The 27805-nt window shown below is 45.2% G+C and overlaps 1 protein-coding gene across 1 annotated transcript in view; it reads left to right on the top strand.

Annotated features, from left to right (window-relative positions):
* si:ch211-257p13.3 (kinesin-like protein KIFC3) overlaps positions 1–27587 on the top strand; it is a 31022-nt gene extending 3435 nt beyond the window's left edge. The window contains exons 5-20 of the mRNA XM_037536714.1: positions 576–828; positions 8241–8392; positions 10575–10640; positions 12585–12722; positions 13646–13831; positions 15670–15843; positions 17094–17241; positions 18009–18139; positions 18357–18468; positions 19137–19318; positions 20054–20158; positions 20296–20426; positions 22797–22917; positions 24592–24721; positions 25632–25861; positions 27237–27587. Of these exons, the coding sequence (XP_037392611.1) occupies positions 576–828; positions 8241–8392; positions 10575–10640; positions 12585–12722; positions 13646–13831; positions 15670–15843; positions 17094–17241; positions 18009–18139; positions 18357–18468; positions 19137–19318; positions 20054–20158; positions 20296–20426; positions 22797–22917; positions 24592–24721; positions 25632–25861; positions 27237–27371 (2394 nt within the window). The 3' untranslated portion in view covers positions 27372–27587. The remainder of the gene's footprint in view (positions 1–575; positions 829–8240; positions 8393–10574; positions 10641–12584; positions 12723–13645; positions 13832–15669; positions 15844–17093; positions 17242–18008; positions 18140–18356; positions 18469–19136; positions 19319–20053; positions 20159–20295; positions 20427–22796; positions 22918–24591; positions 24722–25631; positions 25862–27236) is intronic.
* The last annotated feature ends 218 nt before the right edge of the window (positions 27588–27805 follow it).

Here is a 27805-nt window from a genome sequence, read left to right as displayed (position 1 = left end):
GATTGTGTCAGTAACTGGTTCAGCGTGTTTACACTTAATAATCTGATAACTGCAGAAAATCAGACTGTGGCAGTAACTGGTTCAGCGTGTTTACACTTAATAATCTGATAACTACAGAAAATCAGACTGTGGCAGTAACTGGTTCAGCGTGTTTACACTTAATAATCTGATAACTGCAGAAAATCAGATTGTGTCAGTAACTGGTTCAGCGTGTTTACACTTAATAATCTGATAACTGCAGAAAATCAGATTATGTCAGTAACTGGTTCAGTGTGTTCCAAAAGTGCTGAGTTGGTCTCGCGGCGCTGCGTTAAACGCTGCTCACTGTTTCCGGGACGGCGCTCTGTTTTCACACATGCTCAAATTGAGAGAAACGAAAGAAATCAGAGTGAGAGTTCACAGCACTGAAAAGCCCCATTACTGACTCGGATCCAGGCTCTTTATCAGATTTATAGACCTTAATCTGATCTAAGAGATCAGAGTGAGTGTTTACACGACCACTTAATAATCAGATAACATGCAGGGCCAGTTTTGGTAACTGTCCTTGTGTGATTGGGTTTGTTTTTGCTCTGCAGGCCTCAGAGTCTCCGCTGGTGTCGGTGATGTCCCACCTGTTGAGCTTCCTGGAGCAGTACTCCCACCTACAGCAGCTGCAGCAGCAGGCAGAACAGTACCGTCTGCAGCTGCGCAGGCACCGCATTCAACACCGGCGGAAAATGAAGGCCCTGCGCTCGTCCTACCGCCAGCGGCTCCGCGACAAGAACAGCCTCATCAACAGCCTGGAGGAGGCCATCAGTCAGCAGACGAGCCCTTCACCCGACAGCGACAGTAAGGATTTCTTTACGACTGAAACCAGAAACACAAACACAGAACAGCAAAATCAGGACGCCAGCCATGCTCAGAAAGCTCCTGTTACACATACCGTGGCAGTGATCTTCAGTTCTCCCCTTGGAGAAATCCCCATCGCCATTTTAAGGGCCACTCTATTACTTGTATAAGCTGATTTAGTGAAGTGCATTAGCTAGATTGCTACATGCTACACTAGGGAACTTGAATTGCGCAGCGTTGCAGTGGAGAAGAGCAGGTTTTTGTTTCCTGTCAGTAAAGCTCTTCTGTACAGCTGTAAGTAAAGTAGGTTTCATAGTTTTGATCCTCATCTGTCTCTTTCAGCAGCAGCACAGTGACAGCAGGAATCACATCCGAGGCTAATACATCCAAGGAGCTCATGCTTCCAGTGTTATGTCCTGTTGGAGTTGTTTGATTGGCTGGTTGAGTTGTAGCTGAATGTCCTCTAAAGCCAGACAGATGCTGTGTGATGTTAGAGATCTTGTTCTTTGGTGACTCACTGCATGTTTGAATAGACCATCGTGTTCAGACAAAGCTATGATTTATAAACTCACACTGTACGAAATGCTCCGTCTCACTGACCTGCTACGGGAAATCCAGCCTCTACAGACGCTCTGACTACAGACTGTTATCAATAAAGCTGATTCACTCAGAATAACCGAGTACCGAGCAAACATGCTGAGCAGCGCTGATAGCACTGAGCACTGAGGCTAAAGCAGGCGCTGATGTTCACAGCAGGACAGTTCGGTCTCTCTACAGCCTGATTTACAAAAAAATCACCATATTAACATTTATACCTCGATATTCTACTCAGTCTAACAGAGTAAAGTCACATAGATGGACTTTGGTAGGAAGTGTTGACTTTTTCTCCTCTGTTTTATTGGCCTACCGGTCTCCACCTGTGTTGGGGAAGCGGATGTGATTGTGTGTTTATGAACAGTCTATAATCTCTGTGTATCCTGGTGGGAATCTGTCGAGGTGGAATGTTTAAACTGAGCGACGGCTTTGTGTCCGACTGTGACGGAGTCAGTGACTCTTCTCTGAGTGATCAGATCCTCCTTCACTGAGTTTGTTCATTAGTGCAGCAGCTACACTCGGCCTACAGCACACAGTATCAGCTGGTACCAGATGTTGAGGCCGAGTACGGTATCGGGCTTTTAATATTTCAAAACTGTCTGACTGTACACCAACATTTGTAGATAAATAATCAGTTACTCACATCCAAGTCCAAACCTCTCACAAATGTTCCTTGTTGCACAGCTTACACCATTAACTGATTAGTGCACCGAGGCCAGTCTAGCTGCTCCTCACTGGCTGTGTTTACATGCAAAGATTTTTGCCAATCCGACTGAATACAATCCGATTCCAGATTCAGACTGAGGTGTTTATTCTCACTCTCTACTCAACAATCTGATGAAAATCTTCGTTTACATGCTCACTACAAGTAATCAGATCCAAAATGATGCGCATGCGTAGAGAACCACTTAGTGTAGACGTTACCATGACAGCGAACATCACGTGAGTCCAGTCAGAGTGAGATGAGCAGCAGTGAGCAGTGATTGTGTTTCTAACTGCTTTAAAATGACGTCAGACTCAGGAAAACGTCCTTCACACGTCCTTATTAAAGGAGACCGAGAGGAAGACGTCGTGCTCTGAGACTCATAAGCTGGACGTCCGTCCCACCGCCGTCTTTTAAAGATCAGAGCATGAACTTCGTCTCCTCTGCAGACCAGTTTCTGCTCCGCCGTGTTGAACGGTATAAACTCTCACTGTGACGCGACGCACAAGCAGAACCGACTGAAAATTTCCGATAGGGAATGTAATCGGATACAGGCGTTTACACGGATATTATTCTTCTGTTTAACGGGTTATTTACAGGATTACCCACCTCGATCATTCGGATAGAAATTGTATTCTGAATGGCCTCAATCGGACTAGACTATTCCGACTGAGGTGTTTACATGGACACATTCTATTCCGATTGAGCTATTAGTCGGATTATTAACCGATTATTAGGCTGCATGTAAATGTGGCTACTGTCCCCTTCACTAGTGTAATGTGGGTGTAATGCACTTGTGTGCTTGACTGAGGCTGTAATGCCTTGAATGCTGTCTTTAATGGCTGTAGCTAGATTTTGTGTTTGTAGTTTAAGACATGGAGGATATCATGAATGCATGTACTTTGGCCGCTCATGTTAGCTGCTCAGCTAGTCTGATCTATTGGTACAGTCTGTTCGAGAGCTTGGCACTAAAAAAGGGGAATTCTTCACAAACGTCCACAAAAATCATTGGTTGAAATGTAAACAGAGAGGTTCAGAGCCGGTTTGGTGTGAAGTGGTTCAGACGTCTTTACAGTGGTGGTGATGGGAACCAGGCGTCGCCATGACTACAACACAGATATAGACACTTTATTTACCATCCAGAACCACCAGAGAACCTACACGAGTCTTCTGAGCTTATATGGAATGTTGATGATGGAAAATGGTGGAAAATCTGGAATAATCAGTTTCCTTTGGGGACTGTTTTGCTGTCCTCCAATAATGGATTTAAATAATTTAAATAATAATTCTGGCCAAAATCCTCCTAAACCTATTGTAAAACAGTGTGTTGTCCCAAATGAAAACGCAATATTTGGACAAAAGTGAGTGCTGTAGGTATTAATAAAGTACATAAAACTGAAAAAATATAATAGCAAATACAAATAAATGCTTTTTAAAAATATAAAAAGTTTTTTCCATTTTCGTAAATTGCCAAATATATATGTTAAATACATTTGGAATATGTTTTTCCATATGGGGTGTGTTCTTGTGGTTATGAATGAGTGTAATATTCAGATCAGGGTCAATGCTGAGCTCTACAGCGATGTGGCTCTGGAGGAGCTCAGATTTAGTCTTTACTGTCTGATAAAAGCTGGTGGTCAGTTTTGAAAGCCGTTGTGGGTGCAGAGCAGCTTCTCTAGAGGTGGGTCCCTCAGAGGACACGTCCTGAAGCCAGGCTCTTCTTCTCAGAGCCATGTGAGCAGAGAGCGCGTCCTGTCGAGTGTATGAGGTGGAAATCTCTGCGGGGGAGTGATCTCGCTGAGAGCCGGGCAGAGGTTTGCTGTTTTTAATGACTCAGAGGAAACAGGGGTCATGGCTGGGGTCAGACAGACAGATGAGGGCTTCTGGAGGATAGAGTATTAAATCCTCTGATGCTGATGCTCTCCGCTGCGCGTCTAAGGCGCATTCTGGAGCAGAGCCAAATGCCAAGTCAGTTTCTGGACAAGGTTCTTGCTTAAAAGCAGAGAGATGCTCTTATGTTTATAGCCTACCAGGGACGGTCATTTCATCATTCCCTGAACTTAGAGAAGAGCAGAAAATCAGTGGGCTGAGTTCGAACAGAGGTCAATGGGCAGTTGCTGAATATTCCACTGTAACAGTGCAGGCGTTCGGATGAGACCGACGGACAGAATATTGTACCAAAGCTGTTCTTATTAGGGAACTACATTGGGAAGAACCTGGTGATACAGGCGTTACAAGTCAATACTGTTGTACAATATACTGTAAGCAGGAATTTTATAATTATATATAAAAATCAGATCAGCCAGCATCAGAAAGCATAATACAGTGTACGCATGCACAACAGTGGGGAGCATGTGCAGTATTGGATGGGGTTGAGGTCAGGACTCTGTGAGGGCCAGTCAAGTTCTTCCACACCAAACTCACCCAGTCATGACTTTATGGAGCTGCTTTGGTCACTGGGGCTCAGTCATGCTGGAACAGGAAAGGTTCTTCCCCAAAAAGTTGGAAGTGTACAATTGTCCGAAATGTCTTGGTGCTGAAGCATTAAAGTTTCCCTTCACTGGAACTCAGGGTTCTAGATCAACCCCTGAAAAACAGCCCCACAGCATCATCCCTCCTCCACCAAACTTTACAGCTGGCACAGGTAACGTTCTCCTGGCATTCGCCAAACCCAGACTCGTCCATCAGACTGACGGATAGAGAAGCCACAGAACATGTTTCCACTGCTCCAGAGTCCAGTGGCGGTTCTTTACACCGCTCCATGCGACGCTTGGCATTGTGTATTGTGATCTTAGGCTTGTGTGCAGCTGCTCAGCTGTAGAAACCCAATTCATGAAGCTCCTAATGTGCAGCTCTTTTGCTGATGTTGCTTCCAGAGTGCCAGTGCTTTTCTATGGAGACTGCGAGGTTATGGGCTTAATTTCAGTCATGGGTGTGGCTGAAACACCTGAACTCAATAATGCCCCAAAACCTTTGTACATATAGTGAATTATGAGTGAGTTCAGAGTCTGTGGTTTTCTAAGTTCGGGGAAGCGTGTTGAAATGATCTGACCACACGCTGCAGATACAGCAGACAGAGAACAGGATGGAAACACGAGTTCTCCTTTAACCCAGACTGTTCACTGACAGGCCAGAGAACAGTGTGTTGACTGCATGTTCTCGAGGATGAGGGAAGAAAAGATGTCGAGAACAACAGAGAATAATTTTAGCCCCAGCTGCTGGACGTGACCTCTAAGCTGCTGTGTCCAGCTTCTGTGTGTGTCTGTTTTCCATCACACGCACCAGACGGTCCTCTGTGAGCTGTAGCTCTGGGCGCCTGCTCAGCCTCAGTCGTGGTATCAGCCCTACTCAACACTGTGAGACGCGGCTCGTGTGCACAGGTTGGCCGTTGTGGGCCGAGTTTCCCAGAAGCGCCTCAGTTTTAAGGCTGTCTTAGCTGGTAGAGAGAGAGAGCTCAGTGTAATTGCTCGCTCTCCCATTTATAACCCAGCTTTGTGCTAAGATGCTTGCGGGAAATCCAGCCCTGGACTGCGAGGACGTTTATCATCATTTTTTGAAAATTATATTAATAGAAACTAACAATCTTCTACTGAGCCCCTGAAAGGATGTAGTGTGTTTTGTTTTTTACATTAAAATCTGATGCGCACCAGATGCTATGTGATGTGTGCTTGAGGTTTACTATTAGGTGCGAACCTGATAATGTCCGGTGTGCACTAGATTCTGTGTGCTGAGCAGCCAATACTTATAACATGCAGGTAATGTCTAGTCTGCCTATGATAGTACCTGGTTTGCACCACATAGTTTCTTGTGCTCACCCGATAGTATCTGGTGTGCACCAGATGCTATGTGGTGAGCACCAGATACTATTAGTTGCATACCAGATGCTATCAGGTGAGCACCAGATACAATGTGGTGAGCACAAGATACTATGTGATGCGCTCTTGATGCTTACTATTAGGTGTGCACTAGAGTCTATGTGGTGAGCACCCAATACTATAACATGCAAGTAGTGTCTAGTCTGCATCTGATAGTATCTGGTATGCAACACAGTTTCTTGTGCTCACCTGATAACATCTGGTGCACACCAGATTCTGTGTGGTGACTACCAGATGCTATTACTTGTGCTCCAGATGGTATCAGGTGAGTACCAGATACTATGTGATGAGCACGAGATACTATGTGATGTGCACTTGATGCTTACTACTAATAGTAACACCTAAGTGTGCACTAGACTCTATGTGGTGAGCACCCAATACTATCAAGTGCACGTAGTATCTAGTCTGTATCTGATAGTATCTGGTGCGCACCCGACAGCAGTAAAAGCGTAGGTGTTCTCTGGGCCGTGGATTTGTTGGGATCTTTTTTCGTTGTGGCCCCTTTATTGGTTGAGTTTGACACCCCTGTTCTAGAGCCTGCGCGTTCTCCGGCACAGAGCACACGCACCTCCGGTTCTCACAGACCTCTTCCAGCCCATTAAACGCCAAACGCAGCGAGTGGCGTCGCGTCAGCCCTGCCGGAGTAAACGTGTCAGATGATGAATGAAACCCCTGAGACGACGCGGACTCTGAGGGTGGACAGTGTTTCTCGTTAGGCCTGCTGTGAGAACCCGTGCTCAGACGGAGGACGTCCGGGTGTGAATAAAACATGGCTTACACAGCGAAGTGCACTTACAGCCACGCGGGAGGACTCACGTGCGCTCGTGTTGATGTTATATATAGACGTGAAACCCCCTTCTAAATCATGGAAGGAGCAGAAAGTGGTTCTCCAGCAGGGCAGTGGACTAAACGACAGAGACCCAACCAGAAGATCCTGATTAGATGAGATCTGAAAGTGCAGAGGAGCTGTGAGGCTGAAGGAGCTGACAGTACCGATCGGCACATCATCAACCACATTTTCACCAGTTCTCAAACCGTGGGCTATAAGCCAACTGGTGTCGGTCAGACTCTTCCACACTCACTGTCCACTCTATCAGCTCCACTGACCGCATAGTTCCCCTCTGTAGTTCTACAGTTACAGACTGTAGTCCATCTGTTTCTCTGATACTCTGTTACCCTGTTCTTCAGTGGTCAGGACCCCCATGGACCCTCACAGAGCAGGTACTATTTGGGTGGTGAGCATAGAAACAGGGAGGTGGACTAAAGTAGCACCATAGCAGAGCGATGCTCTGGACCTGCAGTGAGCACCATGCTCATTAGTGAGGCATGGGCATTAATTATGATTATTCATTTTAATCTGCCACGTTCGTCTTGAAGGCAACGTTCAGTATAAATGCAGCTGAGGTTCACTGGGTTTATCTGGCTGCTGTTTCCGCTTCACGTTTATTCCACGTCACGTTTCTGCCGGCGGCTCGTGAGCAGGAGCGCACGGCTCTTTCCTCCCCCTTTCCCCTCCATTCATCCCTCCCTCCGGTTCCCTGCCCACCAACCCCACCTACTCCCCCCGACACGGCCTGCCTCAGTAATGACAGCTGGAAGGAAAGCGACACTGACACAGCACATCAATAATTAACGTCAGGAAACTGGTTAAAGCGTTAGTGGGAATGCAGGAGCGTCGCTGGGATGCTGTTTGGAGTTTTGGGCCACAACATCGTAACTCAGAGGCAGCCCAGCTGAGAAAACCCAGAGAAACTAGTAGGTGTGTCTGTTGGTTCCTGCTGGTTTTGTGATGTGATGTGGTTTTTTAATTGGTTTATATCACTATGTAAAGGATCCTAACAATTAAACAGGTGGCTGGTTCTGAATGTATTTGATGGTTTCCTAATGGGATCTCTGGGTGTTCTCCTGGTCTCTGCTTGAAACCTTTAAGCCACTTCCCATTTGAAAGCAAAACCACTGGGTTTTAAACCTAATGGTTTCTAATGGTCTTTTTTCAGCAGGGAATGGTTTTGCTTTCTAATGGGAATTGGCTTAATGCACCTTCCATCGACATCATGAAACATGCTACAAAAATAAAAAGCGTAATAATAATAATAATAATAATAGCAACAATGACAATAATTCTTATTAGTAATAATAGAAATGCATTGTGGATTATGTGATGCTAATCAACCTATCTGTGTGTGTGTGTGTGTGTGTGTGTGTGTGTGTGTGTGTGTGTGTGTGTGTGTGCGCTGCAGGTTCTCCAGCAGGGCTCCATAAGCTGGTGCAGTCTGTGTGTGGCCTGCAGGGGGAGCGCCGGCAGCTGAGGGTGGAACTGGGTTTACTGCATTCACAACTGGAGCAGAGAGAACAGGACAAACACTCTAAAGTTCAGGCCTTCCAACAGCAGGTAACACACTCACACACTCACACACACACACACACACACACACACACACTGTCTGATCTGTCTAATCTGTCTGATCTGTCTTACTGTCTGATCTGTCTGACTGTCTGATCTGTCTAATCTGTCTTACTGTCTGATCTGTCTGACTGTCTGATCTGTCTTACTGTCTGATCTGTCTGACTGTCTGATCTGTCTAATCTGTCTTACTGTCTGATCTGTCTGACTGTCTGATCTGTCTTACTGTCTGATCTGTCTAACTGTCTGATCTATCTAATCTGACTGTCTGATCTGTCTGATCTGTCTGACTGTCTGATCTGTCTGACTGTCTGATCTGTCTAATCTGTCTTACTGTCTGATCTGTCTGACTGTCTGATCTGTCTTACTGTCTGATCTGTCTGATCTGTCTAATCTGTCTTACTGTCTGATCTGTCTGACTGTCTGATCTGTCTTACTGTCTGATCTGTCTAACTGTCTGATCTATCTAATCTGACTGTCTGATCTGTCTGATCTGTCTGACTGTCTAATCTGTCTGACTGTCTGATCTGACTGTCTAATCTCTCTGACTGTCTAATCTGTCTGACTGTCTGATCTGACTGTCTGACTGTCTAATCTGTCTGACTGTCTGATCTGACTGTCTAATCTGTCTGACTGTCTGATCTGTCTGACTCTTGCATCAGACGACCGCGGCCCTGTAGACTCACTGTGTCAGCACATAAACAACTGGATGAGCTCAAATTTACTTCAGTTAAATAAAGACAAATCAACGACGAGGAAAAGGGGATTATTGGTGATGCTTTAGCGAGCACCTCGGGTCTCAGGCTCTCAAACCCTGAGCAGGTCTGAATCTTGGCGTTCTGATGGCTCCATTACAGCAATGAAGCCGTAGTAACATAATTACTGGCTGAATACTTTTACAGTGAAGATGAAGCAATGAAAAATTACTCTGAAATATTTAAACCTTTGGAGCAGAAAGAGAAGAATATGAATCATTCAGTGAGAGGATGATCCGCTCTGTCAGCACTAACTTCACTAATGTTCCACTTTCCTGGTTCTGCAGTACCTTTAGCTGCTGCCATGCAACATTCGGTTTTCCTGTTCCATTGTAAGCTAGCTTCCAAAGTAGCTACTCAAACGGGAGCTCCACCCATTTTCTTTCAAAATTTAATGTATAAATAGCCGGTTAAGATGTAAACAGAGCCATTTGGTTTCGAGAGGAATGTACTAAGTCAGACCCGTTCACAGTGGTGGTGATGGGAACCAGACGTCCCTCTAAAAGCTCCTCACAGTGGTGGTGATGGGAACCAGACGTCCCTCTAAAAGCTCCTACAGAAAGTTCCTACATGAACTGGTTCTGAATTCACTGCCTGATGACTGAGACGCTGTTTTATGAGAGTTTAGAGAACTTCAACTCCATTCATGGTGGAGGGAGACATGCAGGGCGCTGTGCGGCAAAATAGTCCCCAAAGAAAACTCATTATTCCAGATTTTCCACTATTTTCCATCACCAACATTCCATATAAGCTCAGAAGACTCGTGTAGGTTCTCTGGTGGTTCTGGATGGTAAATAAAGTGTCTATATCTGTGCTGTAGTCATGGCGACGCCTGGTTCCCATCACCACCACTGTAAAGACGTCTGAACCAGTTCACACCAAACCCTCTGAACGTCTCTGGTTACATCTCACACACTGGGTTAGGCAGAAGTTCAGAAAAGCTGGTGGAATTCCCCTTTAACTTCCATGGTCTTCATATATGGATAAAACAGCTTTGTGTGTGTGTGTGTGTGTGTGTGTGTGTGTGTGTGTTGTGTGTGTGTGTGTGTGTATGTTCTCCAATCCATTCGGCTCTCCCGCTCTCTTTATCTCTCTCTCTCTCTCTCTCCCTCTGTGAGTCTCGCTCGCCCATAGTTTTTAGCATTCCTCCATCCTATTTTCAGGCCACTCTCCCTCCTCCATGCCCCAGTTTCCACGCTCCTCTAATCACTGCTGTTTTCCTTCTGCTGGTTTACAGTATATCTGTATGGTATTCCATACACTTATCCATCAATTCCCGAAGCCTTCTTCTCAGTGTTGTCATCCATCCATCCACATTCATCTCTGCTTCCATTCATTCACACGTTCACGCCCACCCGTTCCATCTCTCTGCTCTAAAAATAGCCCCCCGAGCTAATTCTCCCCGTCCTGTGCAGATTGATGAACTGAAGAGCTGCATCGAGGAGAGAGAAGAAGAGCTGTCCAGGCTGAGAACCTCATCCGTAAGCAGATCTGTTCACTTCTTACCTGTGTATCACGAGACGGAGGCCCCGTCCCATTTCTCCTTCTCACCCCTACCCCTTGTTTTTGAGTGCTGCCCCTTGTTCCTGAGCTACAGGGCAGTGGTTGAGATCTTCCTCTGAAATGAGACCCTCTAATAAAAGATCATCACTTCATTAACAGCTACTAGCGCCGCTCTGTAGGCGACCCTGCCCGTCTGCAGGGACAGCAGAGGAGGGGAAAGTTCAGCTCCTCACTGCTGGGCTTTAGTTACATTTAGGGATCAGACGCCTTCAAAGAGGGGGGCAGTTATTTATTATCACCCCCCCTAATTCTTCAGTGATATGAAGCTGAAGTCAGAGATTCTCCAGATTCTCGTTTGAATTTTCCCGTTCCACCTTAAATGGAGCAGTTCTGAGATGTGAGGCGCCCGAATGTAACTGCTGAGATTTTCGTTGGGAGTGACGAGGCTGGACAAGATTAGAAATGAGCAGGTCAGAGGGACGGTGAAGGTGGAGCAGTTTGGAGATAAAGCCAGAGAGGCCAGGTTGAGATGGTTTGGACATGTGTTGAGGAGGAATAGTGGAGATATTGGGCAAAGAATGTTGGAGATGGAGCTGCCGGGTAGAAGGAGAAGAGGTGGACCTCAGAGAAGGTTTATGGATGTAGTGAAGGTGGACATGGAGATGGTTGGTGTGAAAGTAGAGGAGGCAGTGGATCGGGCAAGATGGAGGCAGATGATCCGCTGTGGCGACCCTTAAAGGGAGCAGCCGAAAGAAGAAGAAGATCGATGATTTGGAGACGAATGGACTTCCATTGCATTTTTAATCACTCCAGTTTCTCATTCGCCAATTTTCCCGTTCCACCTTTAATGGTGCAGCAGTCATGTTCTGGTGCCTCAGGCACCATTTAAGGTGGAACAGGAAAATCAGAGCAAGAAGCTGGCGAATCAGAAGCGACTTCAGCCTCGTAAAAAGTCAAAGGTTGGAGACACTTTACGAGAAACTGTTCTACTTTAGCGGAGAAGTTTCCTGCCGGAGATGCGAGAAAAGCTGAAGCTTGAAGTCTGTTTTTAGCCTAAACTGGCACATTAGCACTGAGACACATTTACAGCTGGCCTTTAAGCTGTAGCCCAAAGTACGTGTGAACAGCGCCCCCTGTTACTTTGGGACTGGAACTGGAAAACTGGAAAGGATAAAATTCACCTGTTAAGAATGACAGGAAATATCAGACAGTTGAAGATGAAGTCATGAGCTGGGCCGGGTGATACGACAATATTGATCATTATGATAAATTACCTCACAATATGCCTTTCTGATCATATCCTGTCTATCATATATCATATATCATGTATATGTAGTACTTCTAGAAACGGACCAACTGCGTATTTCATTAAAAAGAGTCAAATTAGTCCAGTTTAACTTGATTTAGGGCCAAATACCGAATACTAAAGTACTAAAAATAATACTAAACATCATGTTCACAGTCTGTGATAATATTTTTTGAAATGCAGGTTCTTTTTTTCTCTGAGAAAATATTGTGACACACCGTTTATCATGAAAATATCTCGAAGTATCGCGATGTAAGACTTTCTGCTGTATCGCCCACCTCTAGTCATGACGGCCTGCCATCCCGCCAGCTCATTACTGTGCAGTTGGTTGTTGTTGCTTACAGACTGTATAACAGGTCTCTGTCCTTACGTTCTATGCAGGTGTTTAGCGTACTAGATATGCCGACTAGATATTTCTAGATGTTCTAGATATTGTGATTGATCACAATAAGGATAATGTGTCTTCATCTGGCCCACCCTCCCGTGAGGAATAAGCAGAATCAGGCCAGGCAGCTCTTAAATTGATTCATGACGAGGCTCTGTGTGGTTCTCCGCGTGCTCGGCTGGGTCGATTTCATTTTCCAGGTCAGTCTGGATTTCTGTTCTTTGTCTTTAGGGAGCGACGGACTCTGAGAAGCGAGTGCTGTGTCTGTCTGCGGAGAACGAGAGCCTGAAACACAGCCTGTCGGTCACTCAGGGCCTCCTGCAGCAGCTGTCCATCATACCGTCTCAGTCCAGCTCCGTCCTCATCAAGGTGTGACCTCGTCTCAGAGGTTCTGCAGCGGAACACACTTCATTAAAGAACTTTATACAGTCACTTCACAGGAGAAGGAAAAAGCATGAATGTCTGTTAATGTAACAAACATATTTATTCAGCCAGTAATCTATAAGCACACGCTTAAAAAAGATGGTTCTTCGAGGGTTCTTTAGTAAAGAAAGTGGTTCTATGTAGAACCCTGAACACTCAGAGAACCCTTTGCATGACTAAAGCCTTCTTCGCACCATGAAAGGGCTCTTCTGAAAGGGTTCTATAGCATTCAAAAGGGTTCTTCTATTGTTACAATATCAAGCTTGGAGAACTCTTTGGGTGCTATAATGAACCCTTTTCAAAAAGGTTCTGTATAGAACCATCTACAGCATATTCTCCATCAATCTGAAGAACCCTTTCATGGTGCAAAGAACACTTCATTCATGCCGAGCTCTTTGAGTGTTCATAGTTCTATACAGAACCGTCTTCTTTACTAAAAAATCCTTGAAGAACCATAGTTCTTAAGTCCACCTTTAAAAAGGCAGTTCTTCAAGGCTCTTTAAAGCTGACCATTTGCCTGCTTAAAGGTTCTTTCCATGGAGAAATGGTTCTTCAGATTGACGGAGAATGTGTTGTATATGGCTCTAGGTAGCACCAAACATGGTTCTGATATTGTTAAGATATCAACCTTTTTGGTGCGAGATAGAACCATTTTCAAAAAGGTTCTATGTAGAACCATATGCAACACCAATCTGAAGAACATTTCACCATGCAAAGAACCCTAAAAGCGTGCAAATCTTTCTTCGAGTGTTCATAGTTCTATAGAGAAGCATTGTCTTTACCTAAGAACGTTTGAAGAACCATCTTTTTAAAAGTGTTTATCTAAGCATGGACGTTCTCGTGTGTATCTGTCTGGTCTGACGATGCAGGAGAACGAGAACCTGCGCAGCCGCGTTCTGCAGCTGGAGGGCGCCCTGCAGCAGCGCGCGGAGCAGCTCTCGCGCCTGGAGCAGAACGAGTGGCAGCGAGGAGAGGAGCTGAGGAGGAGAGAGGAACGAGTGCGCGAGCTGCAGCTGGAGCTGGACAGAGAACGCAGCAGAGAACCCGTGGTGAAAGTGAGAGCAGTCGGCAGTTACTGTGGTCACCGTCAGAGCTCTGCTGGAACAAGAACCAGCATAAGTACACTCTGAAAAAGGTGGTGCTTAGGGTTCTTTAGTAAAGGCTTAAGTTCTACACATGGTTCTCTGCATGGTGAAACAGATTGATTTAGAATGTGTTTTATATGGTTCTATATATGGTATATACAATACCACCAGAAAGGGTTCTGCTATTGTCAAGCTTGTACGAATAGAAGAACCCTTTTTGGTGCAATATAGAAACATTTGTGTGGTGAAATGGTTCTTCAGACTGATGGAGAACGTTTATAGAACCTTTTTGAATGTCAAGCTTGTAACAACTAAATAACACTTTTTGGTACAACATACAGCACGTTCTCCATCGGTCTGAAGAACCATTTCACCATGCAGAGAACCATTTAAACAGGAAATGTAAAATCCAGAATGAGGTTCTCATAAAATTACTATCCAGAATGAGGTTCTAATAAAATTAACATCCAGAATGAGGTTCTAATGAAATTGCCATCCAGAATGAGGTTCTAATAAAATTACCATCCAAAATGAGGTTCTAATAAAATTACCATCCAGAATGAGGTTCTAATGAACTTACCATCCAAAATGAGGTTCTAATAAAATTACCATCCAGAATGAGGTTCTAATGAAATTACCATCCAAAATGAGGTTCTAATAAAATTACCATCCAGAATGAGGTTCTAATAAAATTACCATCCAGAATGAGGTTCTAATGAAATTACCATCCAAAATGAGGTTCTAATAAAATTAACATCCAGAATGAGGTTCTAATGAAATTACCATCCAAAATGAGGTTCTAATAAAATTACCATCCAAAATGAGGTTCTAATAAAATTACCATCCAGAATGAGGTTCTAATGAAATTACCATCCAAAATGAGGTTCTAATAAAATTAACATCCAGAATGAGGTTCTAATAAAATTAACATCCAGAATGAGGTTCTAATGAAATTACCATCCAGAATGAGGTTCTAATAAAATTACCATCCAAAATGAGGTTCTAATGAAATTACCATCCAGAATGAGGTTCTAATAAAATTACCATCCAGCTAATAAAATTAACATCCAGAATGAGGTTCTAATAAAATTAACATCCAGAATGATGTTCTAATGAAATTGCCATCCAGAATGAGGTTCTAATGAAACTCCACCCAGAATGAGGTTCTAATAAAATTAACATCCAGAATGATGTTCTAATGAAATTGCCATCCAGAATGAGGTTCTAATGAAACTCCATCCAGAATGAGGTTCTAATGAAATTACCATCCAAAATGAGGTTCTAATAAAATTAACATCCAGAATGAGGTTCTAATGAAATTACCATCCAGAATGAGGTTCTAGTAAAATTACCGTCCATAATGAGGTTCTAATAAAATTACCATCCAGAATGAGGTTCTAGTGAAACTGAATCCAGAATGAGGTTCTAGTGAAACTGAATCCAGAATGAGGTTCTAGTGAAATCCAGAATGGCCTGTATTGTAAAAAAAGCTGATCAAATCTCCAAGACAGATAATTTAGTATAGCAAATAATAGCTGCATGTAGAAAATGACCTCATGACATAATGACACTACTTATAGTTCAGCCACTGCTTCTTCTTCCCAGACTATTTCAAGCGTTGAGTAAAGCTCATACGTCTGATTAATTATTAATTATTAATTATTAATATTATTATTATTATATTGTATATAAAAGTAGACGCGTTATTATGAGAAGTGATTCCAGACAGCCGTGCATCTCTAACAAATAAAGGGCTTTTTCATTTGTAATGATCAAAGCTGAGCTGAATGGAGTCGGTTCTGTTGCAGTACGTGACTCAGACTCTGGAGGTGGAGTCTCCATCCACGCTGAGGCAGCTGGCCGACGAGAGGCAGAGGAACGAGCAGCTGAGGGAGAGGCTGAGCAGTCAGAGCGAGAGGTGCCGACAGCTGGAGGAGAACATCAGGCGCTCTGATGAAGTCAGCTGCAATCTTCAGCACAAGGTCAGTTACCGGGTTCATAGGAAAGGGCAGAACCGATGCATCGTTTGGCCGATTATATCGGCTGATATTAAAATCACTGTTAAGGTTTACTGGTGATAAAAAAGAGATGAGGAAGACGTGTTATAACACCTTTGTGTGAGCAGAGCTGAGAACAATACGCTTTTATACAGAAACCAGAAGACAGTGACACTATTCAGCACCTTATTATTACTGTACTGTATTAACACTACACCCGGATCACAAGCCATGGTAGACGGATTTCAGCCCAAGAACGGTGTCCATCTAAAGTCTTTGAGATAAACAGACAAATTTTATTTCAGCAGGACGACATCAAACCACATTCTGACTGTATTACAGCAGCACTGCTCTGTATTAAAAGAGTCTGGGCGCTAAACTGACCTGCCTGCAGTCCAGACCGGTGAGAACATTTGGCTCATTATAAAATGAAAAATACGACAAATGAGCCCCTCAAACTGACGATCAGCTGAAATCCTGAATCAGACCAGAACAGAGAACATCTCACTGTCAGAGCTGCAGCAGCGTCTCCTCAGTTCCCAAACACTGACCGAGCTGTTGAAGACGAGGTGATGGACTCAGCATTAAACAGACCCGTCCCGACTTTACTGGAACGTGTTGCTGGCATCAAATAAAAAATGGGCAGATATTTTTCAAAAAACAATCAAATTTCTCAGTTTCGACATTAGATTTTTTGTCTTTGTACTATTACCAATGAAATGTAGGGTTTAAATGATTTGCAGGTCATTTTGTTTTTATGTACATTTTGCACAGCGTCACAACTTTTTTTGGAAATAATGTTGTGAGATGAAGCTCTGCGCCGCCCTCTGGTGGAGCGGACAGTTCAGACGTCTCATGGCTCTAAAATATGAGAACGTATTACATTAGAGAGAAGCTCATTTGCATATCAAAATGCTTAATTTACTTTTGTTTTTTACACTGGAAGCTGCTGACTCTTCCTTATTCTGAATATATCGGCTGATATTACTGGATGTCCAGAATTTCTTAATATCAGTATCGATATTTTATGTTCAAAACATGAGGACAGTATTGGTAACACTCAGTTCACAGCGACAGCTTGACACTGAGGCTCTCTCCGATCTCCTCGGGCCGAGATCGTCTGTTCTGTGTAAATGATTCTCTGAATGAATCGAGGTTCGTTCTTTTAGCGTGTTCTGGCGCGAGGAACAGAAAGCTCCTGCAGGGAATTCTCAGCTGCTGGGATGTTTTTGCAGATTGCGGCTTATGAGAGAGAGATCGGGACGCTGCAGGCTGAGCTGCTGAAGGAGATCGGCCACTTGGAGGAGAAGAAAGACGAGGCTGTGAAGGCGGCTTCTAGCTGCTCACAGGAGCACCTGCAGAGCCTACAGGACCAGTTCATGAGTGAGTCATCCAGAGCTGGTGTCCTTACAGGGGAATTTTGCAAAAATAAAAAGGTTGAGATGTGAACGGAGCCTTTCAGAGCGGTTCTCTGTTCTAGATAAACTGACTGAGTCAGAGCTGCTCACAGTGGTGGTGATGGGAACCAGACGTCCCTCTAAAAGCTCCTACAGAAAGTTCCTACATGAACTGGTTCTGAATTCACTGCCTGATGACTGAGATGCTGTTTTATGAGAGTTTAGAGAACTTCAACTCCGTTCATGGTGGAGGGAGACATGCAGGGCGCTGTGCGGCAAAATAGTCCCCAAAGAAAACTCATTATTCCAGATTTTCCACTGTTTTCCATCATCAACATTCCATATGAGCTCAGAAGACTCGTGTAGGTTCTCTGGTGGTTCTGGATGGTAAATAAAGTGTCTATATCTGTGTTGTAGTCATGGAGACGCCTGGTTCCCATCAACACCACTGTAAAGACGTCTGGACCGTTTCACACCAAACCCTCTGGACCGCTCTGAATGAAATCTCAACAATTGAATTATACAGAAATTTAGAAAAAATGTGGAGTTTCCCTTTAATAGCCTGTAGCAACATAACCCATCTAATGGTATCAGGCGTCTGACGAATGAACACCTGTAGCTATTTTACCTTATTTTGCGACATGTTAGTACTTCACATGATACTTTTATAGGTTTTGTACTTATTTCTTGTCTTTAATTTAATTGATTAATTAATTAATGTCTGTTAGAGTTTAAAGTATGTGTGACTGTCAGCCATACAGAGGCGCCTGAACGCTCTTCCCCCCACGCTGCGCTCCATGAAGACGGACTACGCCAGCCTGCGGAGCCAGGTCCGCAACTTCTCTGACTTTTATGGAGCAGCTATCAAAGAGGCCAAGAAACAGGCGAGTAGAAATGATCACGCAAGGAAACGTCACAACCCCGATCACATTTCACAAACGGGTGTCGAGTTCCGCCACCACTGGAGCTGGACGGGTCAGGAACAGCTTCGCTGACCAGTGGTGTAAACCGGCCTATGCAGTAAAAGGCTCTAGTCTCTTCCGTCAGCTTGCTGTTGTTGGTTCTCTTTGTAAACCTGTGTGTTGTGATGGGGCTCTGCAGATTTCGGCAGCTATAACTGAAATGTCGGAGGCCAACAAGGACCTTCTGGAGAAGTACAGGAAGGAAGTGGCTCTTCGGAGGAAATACCACGAGCAGCTGGTGGAGCTGAAAGGTAAACGCAGTGTCCCGTATTTGGTAAGCTGGTTAAAATGTTGAGCACGGACTGAAAAGCTGGTCCAAACTTTCGCCCCCTGCTGTTTTCAGTATCTTAACAACCAGTATAGCTGTAGATCAGTGTAAATGATTAATGTTACTGCAGCTTAAACAGTTGCTAGACGGTTGCTATGGCGCTGCCAAATGGTTATGATATTTTAAGTGGTTGCTAAGGTGTTGATTTCTTGTAGATTCCCAGTTGGTTGCTAGGTGGTTGCCATGGCATCCCAAGTGGTTGCTAGTTTGTTGACAGGCAGTTGTTATGGTATATTCCTGACGGTTGCTAGGGGGTTGCCGAGGTATCCCCGTAGGTTGCTAGATGGTTGCTATGGTATACCAAGTGGTTGCTAGGGTGTTAATAGGCATTTTCTGTGGTATTCCTAATGGTTCCTACAGGGTTGCTATGGTATCACAGTCAGTTGATAGGTGGGTGCTTGGTGGTTCCTCTGGTATTGCTATGTTATTCCACATGGTTGCTAAGGAGTTGCTAGGCAGTTGCAGTGGTATTCCTGATATGATATGATTCCTGAATGATGAGCAGAGCTGAAGAACGTTCTAAAATGACTGAGGAAGCAGTAGAACATCAGCTGAACGAAGCTCTAATAAAATGCGTCTTTCTTCCAACAGGCAACATCCGCGTCCTGTGCCGTGTAAAGCCGGTGCTGAAGGAGGACGAGCACGAAGAAGGCCAGGCGGTCGTCGTGACGACAGATCCTCATAATGAATCAGCCCTCACAGTTCTCAGTAAGGGGAAAGCAAAGACATTCGAGCTGGACAAAGTCTTTCACCCTCAGGCCACTCAAGAGGAGGTGAGCATTCAGTAAACATAAAAACACAAACCGTCATAATCAGGGTTTTAGCTGGGCTTTGGAAGGTGGTGGGACTCTTAATAGTGAGTGAGTGAATTAGCCAGGAGCTTAACAGTCCTTCAAAGGTCTAAGGCCTAAGATCACCATGCCCAGTGCCAAGCGTGGGCTAGAGAGGTATAAAGCCCCCCAGCATTAGACTGTGGAGCAAGCTGTGTTCTCTGGAGTGATGGAACTCCATCCAGTACCTTTGGGATGAGCTGGAATGACCCAGATCTGACCTTCCAGCATCAGTACCTGACCTCACCAATGCTCAAGCAACTCAGGAGCATAGTGTTGGTTTCACATTGCAATTTTGCGAGAGCACAAAAGAACTTTGCATGACACCTGCGTCCTGACGCCATCACCTACATGGGACACTGATTGGTTTGTAAAGGAACGTCTGACATCGCCGTGTGGTCAGTTTTTTCAAGTCGATTTTTTCTTTGGACCAAATTACAGTTAAATATTTGGTCTCTTCCTCTCCCAAGTGCTACAGCGGCTCATTTTTACCTCTTTCCCAGTTCCTTTACTTCTTCTGTTGCTTATTGGTTGACAATAGCTGGCCAGACGTCCTGTAATCGGCCCAAACCACCCAGAAAAGTGTTTTAACACTGCAAATGAATTACGGTTTCATGGGGAACCACCAATGCTAGATTAGACTCCATGTCTAGAAAAGTGTGTTTTTCACATTTTCAGGTGTTTCAAGAAATCGAGCCCCTGATTACATCCTGCATCGACGGATATCACGTCTGCATCTTCGCTTATGGCCAGACCGGCTCAGGGAAGACCTACACCATGGAGGTACTGGGCCTTAACGGAAGGACCGTGTCCGACTCATGAATAATGAAAACATTTTAACTGTCTTTTTTCTGGCTGATCTGTTCCCATCAGTTATTCATGGAGGTTGTCAAGCAGTGACACTTTCTGCCTCTGCTCAGGGCCCCGTGGAGAATCCAGGCATTAACCAGCGAGCGCTGAAACACCTCTTCAACGAGATTGAGGAAAGGAAGGACATGTGGACGTATGCGGTCACTGTCAGCTCTGTGGAAATCTACAACGAGGTTCTCAGGTAGTTCTCCATCTCTACTGTACTCTACTGAACACACAGGAAATTGGCATTCACCACCATTAGCCCTTACAGGCTGATGATGTCATAGGCAACATCAAATAACATCGTACGTTAAAGAATGAACATCTCGGGAACTCTGCAGGCTGGAGATGTGCTTTCACTGTGTCCGGAAAGGTTGCATTGTTCCATCAACAAGTCAGGAACACAGCCTCTGTTTGGTGGACGAGTCAGGAAAGCAGCCTCTGACTGGTCAACGTGTCAGGAACACAGCCTCTGCCTGGTCGACAAGTCAGAAACACAGCCTCTGACTGGTCAACGAGTCAGGAACACAGCCTCTGCCTGGTCGACAAGTCAGAAACACAGCCTCTGACTGGTCAACGAGTCAGGAACACAACCTCTGACTGGTCGACGAGTCAGAAACACAGCCTCTGACTGGTCGACGAGTCAGGAACACAACCTCTGACTGGTCGACGAGTCAGAAACACAGCCTCTGCCTGGTCGACGAGTCAGGAACACAACCTCTGACTGGTCAACAAGTCAGAAACACAGCCTCTGACTGGTCAACGAGTCAGAAACACAGCCTCTGACTGGTCGATGAGTCAGAAACACAGCCTCTGCCTGGTCAACGAGTTAGAAACACAGCCTCTGTTTGGTGGACGAGTCAGGAAAGCAGCCTCTGACTGGTCAACGTGTCAGGAACACAGCCTCTGCCTGGTCGACAAGTCAGAAACACAGCCTCTGACTGGTCAACGAGTCAGGAACACAGCCTCTGCCTGGTCGACAAGTCAGAAACACAGCCTCTGACTGGTCAACGAGTCAGGAACACAACCTCTGACTGGTCGACGAGTCAGAAACACAGCCTCTGACTGGTCGACAAGTCAGGAACACAACCTCTGACTGGTCGACGAGTCAGAAACACAGCCTCTGCCTGGTCAACGAGTCAGGAACACAACCTCTGACTGGTCAACAAGTCAGAAACACAGCCTCTGACTGGTCAACGAGTCAGAAACACAGCCTCTGACTGGTCGACGAGTCAGAAACACAGCCTCTGCCTGGTCAACGAGTTAGAAACACAGCCTCTGCCTGGTCGACAAGTCAAAAACCCAGCCTCTGATTGGTCGACAAGTCAGAAACCCAGCCTCTGATTGGTTGACAAGTCAGGAACACAGCCTCTGACTGGTCAACAAGTCAGAAACCCAGCCTCTGATTGGTCGAGAAGTCAGAAACACAGCCTCTGACTGGTCGACAAGTCAGAAACCCAGCCTCTGATTGGTCGACAAGTCAGAAACCCAGCCTCTGATTGGTCGACAAGTCAGAAACCCAGCCTCTGATTGGTCGACAAGTCAGAAACCCAGCCTCTGATTGGTCGACAAGTCAGAAACCCAGCCTCTGATTGGTCGACAAGTCAGAAACCCAGCCTCTGATTGGTCGACAAGTCAGAAACCCAGCCTCTGATTGGTTGACAAGTCAGGTAGACAGCCTCTGATTGGTTGACAGCCAGCAATACAGCCTCTGATTGGTCAACAAATCAGGAAGACAGCCTCTGATTGGAAGACGGACTCAAACCAAGGCATCAGTGCACGGCTAACAGCCATGCTAACAACAATGACTCAGCACGGAGAAACCGATAAATGACCACAGAAGACGTTCAGTGTTGGATTTGTCATTTGTGGAGGACTTTATTAGAATCCACTGAGCGCACTGCCTTCCCTGCTGAAGACCATTAGAACCATTAGGATTAAAGCATAATGGTTTTGCATTTTAATGGGTATTGACTTAATGGCTCTCGTTAGAGACCACTAGTTTCCTGTAGGACATCTTTAGATCCCATTAGGAAACCATCAATTATGTCTGGAATCACACCTGTTAAACATTAGAGTCCTAAACACTGTGATAATGACTCATCGGGAAAACACAGAACACCACTAGTGACGACTGGACACCAGCAGGAACTAGCAGAACCTTTTAATGGGTTCTGTCTTTAGTACGGTGGGGTTTATGTACATGTCGCTGCTGATTGGGTAACATCTTTGACGTGACTATCAAACAAGAGAACCGCTTCTCACCATTTCGATGAAACGCTGTTCAGCCCAGAAGCCGTAGCAAAATGCTGCAGAACATTTTGAGATTGAGCTCCTCAGGGGTGTCCAGTCTTTGTTCCAAACAAGCAGAGCTGATTACAGTTATCAGTCAATTTCAGTCGTCAAACATCTGATCAGGTGAGCTCCTGCTTAGTTACAGAGAAGACCTGCAGCCACGCCAGCCCACTGCGGATGACTGGACGCTCCTGTGCTACACTGCTGTATTCAGAGAGTCATGCGACGTACGGCTGATGTTCATGAAACAATTGTCCTTCTTTGCAAATCTCAGGGATCTGCTGAGTAAGGATGGGGAGAAGCTAGACATCAAAATAAACCCTGATGGGACCGGCCAGCTGCATGTACCTGGCCTCAGGGTCAAAGAGGTCAAGAGCTTTCAGCATATCAAAAAGGTGAGTCCAACAGCTTCACCTTTTATGACCAAGGAGATTTCTTGGATTATCTTGCAGATTCACAACATTTTTATAGCTAAAATGTTACTGTCATAAACAAAACCTCCTGCCGCTGAAATTTTCCCGCTAGAGTAGAAGGATAAAAACATTCTCAACTTTAAAGGGGACCTGTCTTTCTCAGTTTCACTAGAACAGATTTAGATGCTTCACTGTTCAAAAACACATTGTCCTCATCCTGTTCATCTCTATTCACCCTCTGGCTGAAACGCTCAGTTAGAGCTCCTGTGTTTTTAGGCTCCGCCCCCCGATGAGCCCAGTGTGCTCTGATTCTGCTCGCCTGCTCTATTCTGATTGGTCAGATCGGACCCCCTCCAGGTTCCACCCCGGCTGTTTCTCCTGTGGCGTCGGTTCTGCTGTTTTAGCACTCCTATTTGGTCTATTTTGAGTCAAACTTCTGAGAATTCATCTCATCAGTTTATCCGTTAGAAAATACTTCACAGTGCAGTATGTCACTGCTGTCGGAACAAAACCTCATATCTCCAAAACGGTCACTTTACAGGAGGAGGAAAAAACCTACTTTACTTTTAATGTAACTCAATGGAACCAGACGTCTTTCCAAGTCATTTTGGGCCGTTTCTGTTGCTCGATTCTTCATGAAATTTACATACAACATAAAGAACAACAGACGTCAAAAACTGAAAAACGACACAACTGGAGATACGAGGTTTTCTTACGACAGCAGCGACATGCAACACCTCACAGGAGACATCAAATATATCTGTAACTCTGCACCTGGTACATGTATGCATATGTTCTAATAATGTTCTAAAGCAGCAGATATATGCATCTCTAATCAAAAATCAAATCAAATTTATTTGTAGCGCTTTTTACAACCGATGATGTCACAAAGCAGCTTCACAGAATTCCAGCAAAGACAGAGTTTTAACAGGAATGTAAAACCCCCAGGTGGGCAAGCCAGGGGGCAACAGTGGCCAGGAGAACCTCCCTCAGAGCTGAGGAAGAAACCTTGGGAGGAACCAAGGCTCACCAGGGGGGACCCGTCCTCCTCTGGTCAGATTACCTACAGAGTTATTATACTACTAATATTAATAGCAGTAGTATTAGTAGTAGGAATAGCTGGGAGTCCATGAGAACATCAGGGTAGGGTGGGCAGCTGGTCCAGGGCAGGTGGCAGTAGCTGGGGCGTGGGCAGCTGGTCAGAAGAGGGCAGCAGGAGGGCTAATGTGAACATTACAATCTCTACAGTAGATACATTATGTAAGTGACCTGACGTCCCTGTTCTACAGACGTTTATATGATGATTCAGTTCCTTGATTCAGTTCAGCTGACGGTTCGTTTTACAGCTACAGAGAAAAGTCTTACAGCTGTGGATTCTCCCTCAGTTTTCACATGCACACTTGATGGTTCTTCAAGGGTTCTTTAGTAAAAATGGTTCTGTATAGACTCAAAGAACCCTTTGCATGAAGAAAGGGTTCCTCAGGGTGAAATTCTATACAGCACCAAAAAGCGTTCATTCTATCGTTACAAGCTTGACACCGTAACAATAGAAGAACCCTTCTCATTAAGGTTCTACATAGAACCATACACAAGATCACATAAAATAGCTCTTCAGTAAGTGTCTGTCTGCTTTCCTGTCTGTATGTGTTTGTGCAGATTTTGGCCACAGCTCGGAGGAACCGGATAACGTTTGGGACGCAGATGAACCAGCACAGCTCGCGCTCCCACGCCCTGCTCACCGTCACCGTACAGGGAGTGGATCTCGCCACCGGGACCAAGTCCTCCGGTCAGCGTCACAGGCTGTTCAGGGCTTTCGGTTCTGTGCCGTCAGCTTTGATTGACTCTCTCACAATAGTGTTAAATACAAATGACAATTTCATTAGAATATCACATTTACTACGGATAGAGAGCTAAATCAGCGCTCCAAAAGAGATGGTTCTTCAAGGGTTCTTTAGTAAAGACAAATAACCCTGCATGGAACTATGAACCCTCAAAGAACCATTTGTGTGCTTTAATGGTTCTTTGCATGGTTGAAATGGTTTTCCAGATTGATGGGGAATGTGTGGTAGATGGTTCTATGCAGCACCAAAAGGCATTCTGCTACTGTTACGATGTCAAGCAACAATAAAAGAACCCTTTTTAAAAAATGTCCTATAGAGAACCGTCTACAACACATTCTCCATCCGTGTGAAGAACCATTTCACCATGCAAAAAAACCCCAAGCAGGCAAACGGTTCTGTAATTGTTCTTAGTTTTATATAGATCTGTTTTCTTTACTAAAGAACCCTTGAAGAACCGTGTTTTTTTAAGAGTGCGTATAGTAGCTAATGCTGGCTGACTCTGCTGACTGTCCTGCTGCTGTGAGTGAACAGCTTCTTCTTCTCCCTCCGTCGATCATGAGTTTGAAAGTTCTACGTAAGATTTACTGTTAAATATCAAGCATTCATTCAGTCATTCAGTCGGTCAGTCAGTCGGTTGATCAGTCGGTCAGTCATTCAGTTGGTCAGTCAGTCAGTCAATCGGTCAGTCATTCAGTCGGTCAGTCATTCAGTCTATCGGTCAGTCGTTCAGTCAGTCGTTCAGTCAGTCACTCAGTCAGTCAGTCGGTCAGTCAGTTGTTCAGTGGGTCAGTCAGTCGTTCAGTCATTCAGTCAGTCCGTTGGTCAGTCATTCACTCGGCTGCCTCTGTGTGGCAGGTAAGCTGAACCTGGTGGACCTGGCGGGTTCTGAGCGAGTGTGGAAGTCCGGAGCGGAAGGGGAGCGGCTGAAGGAGGCCCAGAACATCAACCGCTCGCTGCTGGCTCTGGGAGACGTCATCCAGGCCCTGAGAGGGCGCCAGACGCACATCCCCTTCAGGAACTCACGACTGACCTACCTACTGCAGGACTCACTGGGCAAGGGCAACAAAACCGCCATGGTGGTGCAGGTACAGGTTACGCTCCCCGCTTAGGGGTCAGAGACAAATACGCTTTCCAAAATGACGAGATTCAGAACATCTCGTTAAGGAGGACATGATGTGCATTTTCATATCTGCATGTATTTATTTTAGATTTCATTCACATCTTTAATGTTTGAGTCACTAGACTGCGCCGCTCTGGTTCCGCCGCCTAATTTCAGATCAAACGCACATCTACTCGGACTCCCGCAGGAACCTTGGTCCTTCAACTCGAGGTTCTACTCACATGTTCTCAAAAAAATGAACATCATTATTATAATTTGACGTTTTCATGGTTCTCCTGAGGTCAGAACACCTGACACGGTAAACAGAACCGTTCTAACCACGACTCAAACATCACACCTTTACTCAATCTGCGACCTCAACGTTGCACCATGAAGGTCACTTGGGGTCTTCTTCATGATACCCTGGCCCCTCTTTCATAAAAGCGTGTCAAAATAAAAGTCCTGTGTTTGGTTTTTCTGCCTGACATTTGAAGATGTAAGAACTTACAGACAGAAGTTCTTCAGTGAGTCGAGCACTTTTAGTGACCTCACTTCGTGAGATGGATTTTAACTGAAAGTTATCAAACAGAAAATCACCACAAACTTTTTACTGTATTTAGAATTTTATAGCTAAATTACCTTTTTTGAAAGTTTGCTTAATCAGCGTGTTTGGCTGGACGGTTACACCGCTGACACACACTCTCTCTCCCACACTCACACACACACTCTCTCTTTCACACACACACACACACACACACACACCCACCCTCACACACACACTCACGCACACTCTCTCTCTCACACACACACACACACACACACACCCTCACACACACACTTACACACACACACACACTCACACACACACACACACACACACACTCTCTCTCTCGCAGACACACACACACACACACACACACACTCACGCACACTCATACACACACACACCCTCACACACACACTTACACACACACACACTCACACACACACACACACACACTCTCTCTCTCGCACACACACACTCACGCACACTCATACACACACACACACACACACACACACTCACACACACTCACGCACGCTCATACACACACACACACACACACACTCACGCACGCTCACACACACACACACACACACCCTCACACACACACACACTCACGCACACTCATACACACACACACTCACACACACTCACGCACGCTCATACACACACACACACACACACTCATACACACACATTCACAACCATGCCATTTCTTTCCTGTTACAAGCTACAAACAAGCAGAGTCAAGTTCTGTGTAGTGTTTAGTTCTGATTGCTCGTGTTTGATTAGTCATGCCTTTTGTCATGTTTTCCAGATTTCTTCCCTGGAGAGGAACGTTGGAGAGACTCTTTGCTCGCTGAAGTTTGCACAGCGTGTCTGCAAAGTGGAGCTGGGCCCCGCTGCACGCAAGATCGAGAGTGCAGGCCACAGGGGGGAAAACGTTAACTAAAATAAAAGGGGAACTCCACCACTTTTTCAAAATTGCTGCATAATTAAATGGCTAAGATGTAAAATGAGTCGGTCAGAGTCGGTCAGAGTCAGACGTCCCTCTAAAAGCTCCTCACAGTAGTGGTGATGGGAACCAGACGTCTCCCTCTAAAAGCTCCTCACAGTGGTGGTGATAGGAACCAGACGTCCCCCTCTAAAAGCTCCTCACAGTGGTGGTGATGGGAACCAGACGTCCCTCTAAAAGCTCCTCACAGTGGTGGTGATGGGAACCAGACGTCCCTCTAAAAGCTCCTCACAGTGGAGGTGATAGGAACCAGACGTCCCTCTAAAAGCTCCTACAGAAAGTTCCTACATGAGCTGGTTCTGAATTCACTGCCTGATGACTGAGACGCTGTTTTATGAGAGTTTAGAGAACTTCAACTCCATTCATGGTGG

This window comes from Pygocentrus nattereri, chromosome 3 (genome assembly GCF_015220715.1).
Source record: "Pygocentrus nattereri isolate fPygNat1 chromosome 3, fPygNat1.pri, whole genome shotgun sequence".
Taxonomy (NCBI): domain Eukaryota; kingdom Metazoa; phylum Chordata; class Actinopteri; order Characiformes; family Serrasalmidae; genus Pygocentrus; species Pygocentrus nattereri.
The sequence above is the reverse complement of the archived record's forward strand: the minus strand, read 5'-3'. Positions and strand labels throughout refer to the sequence as shown.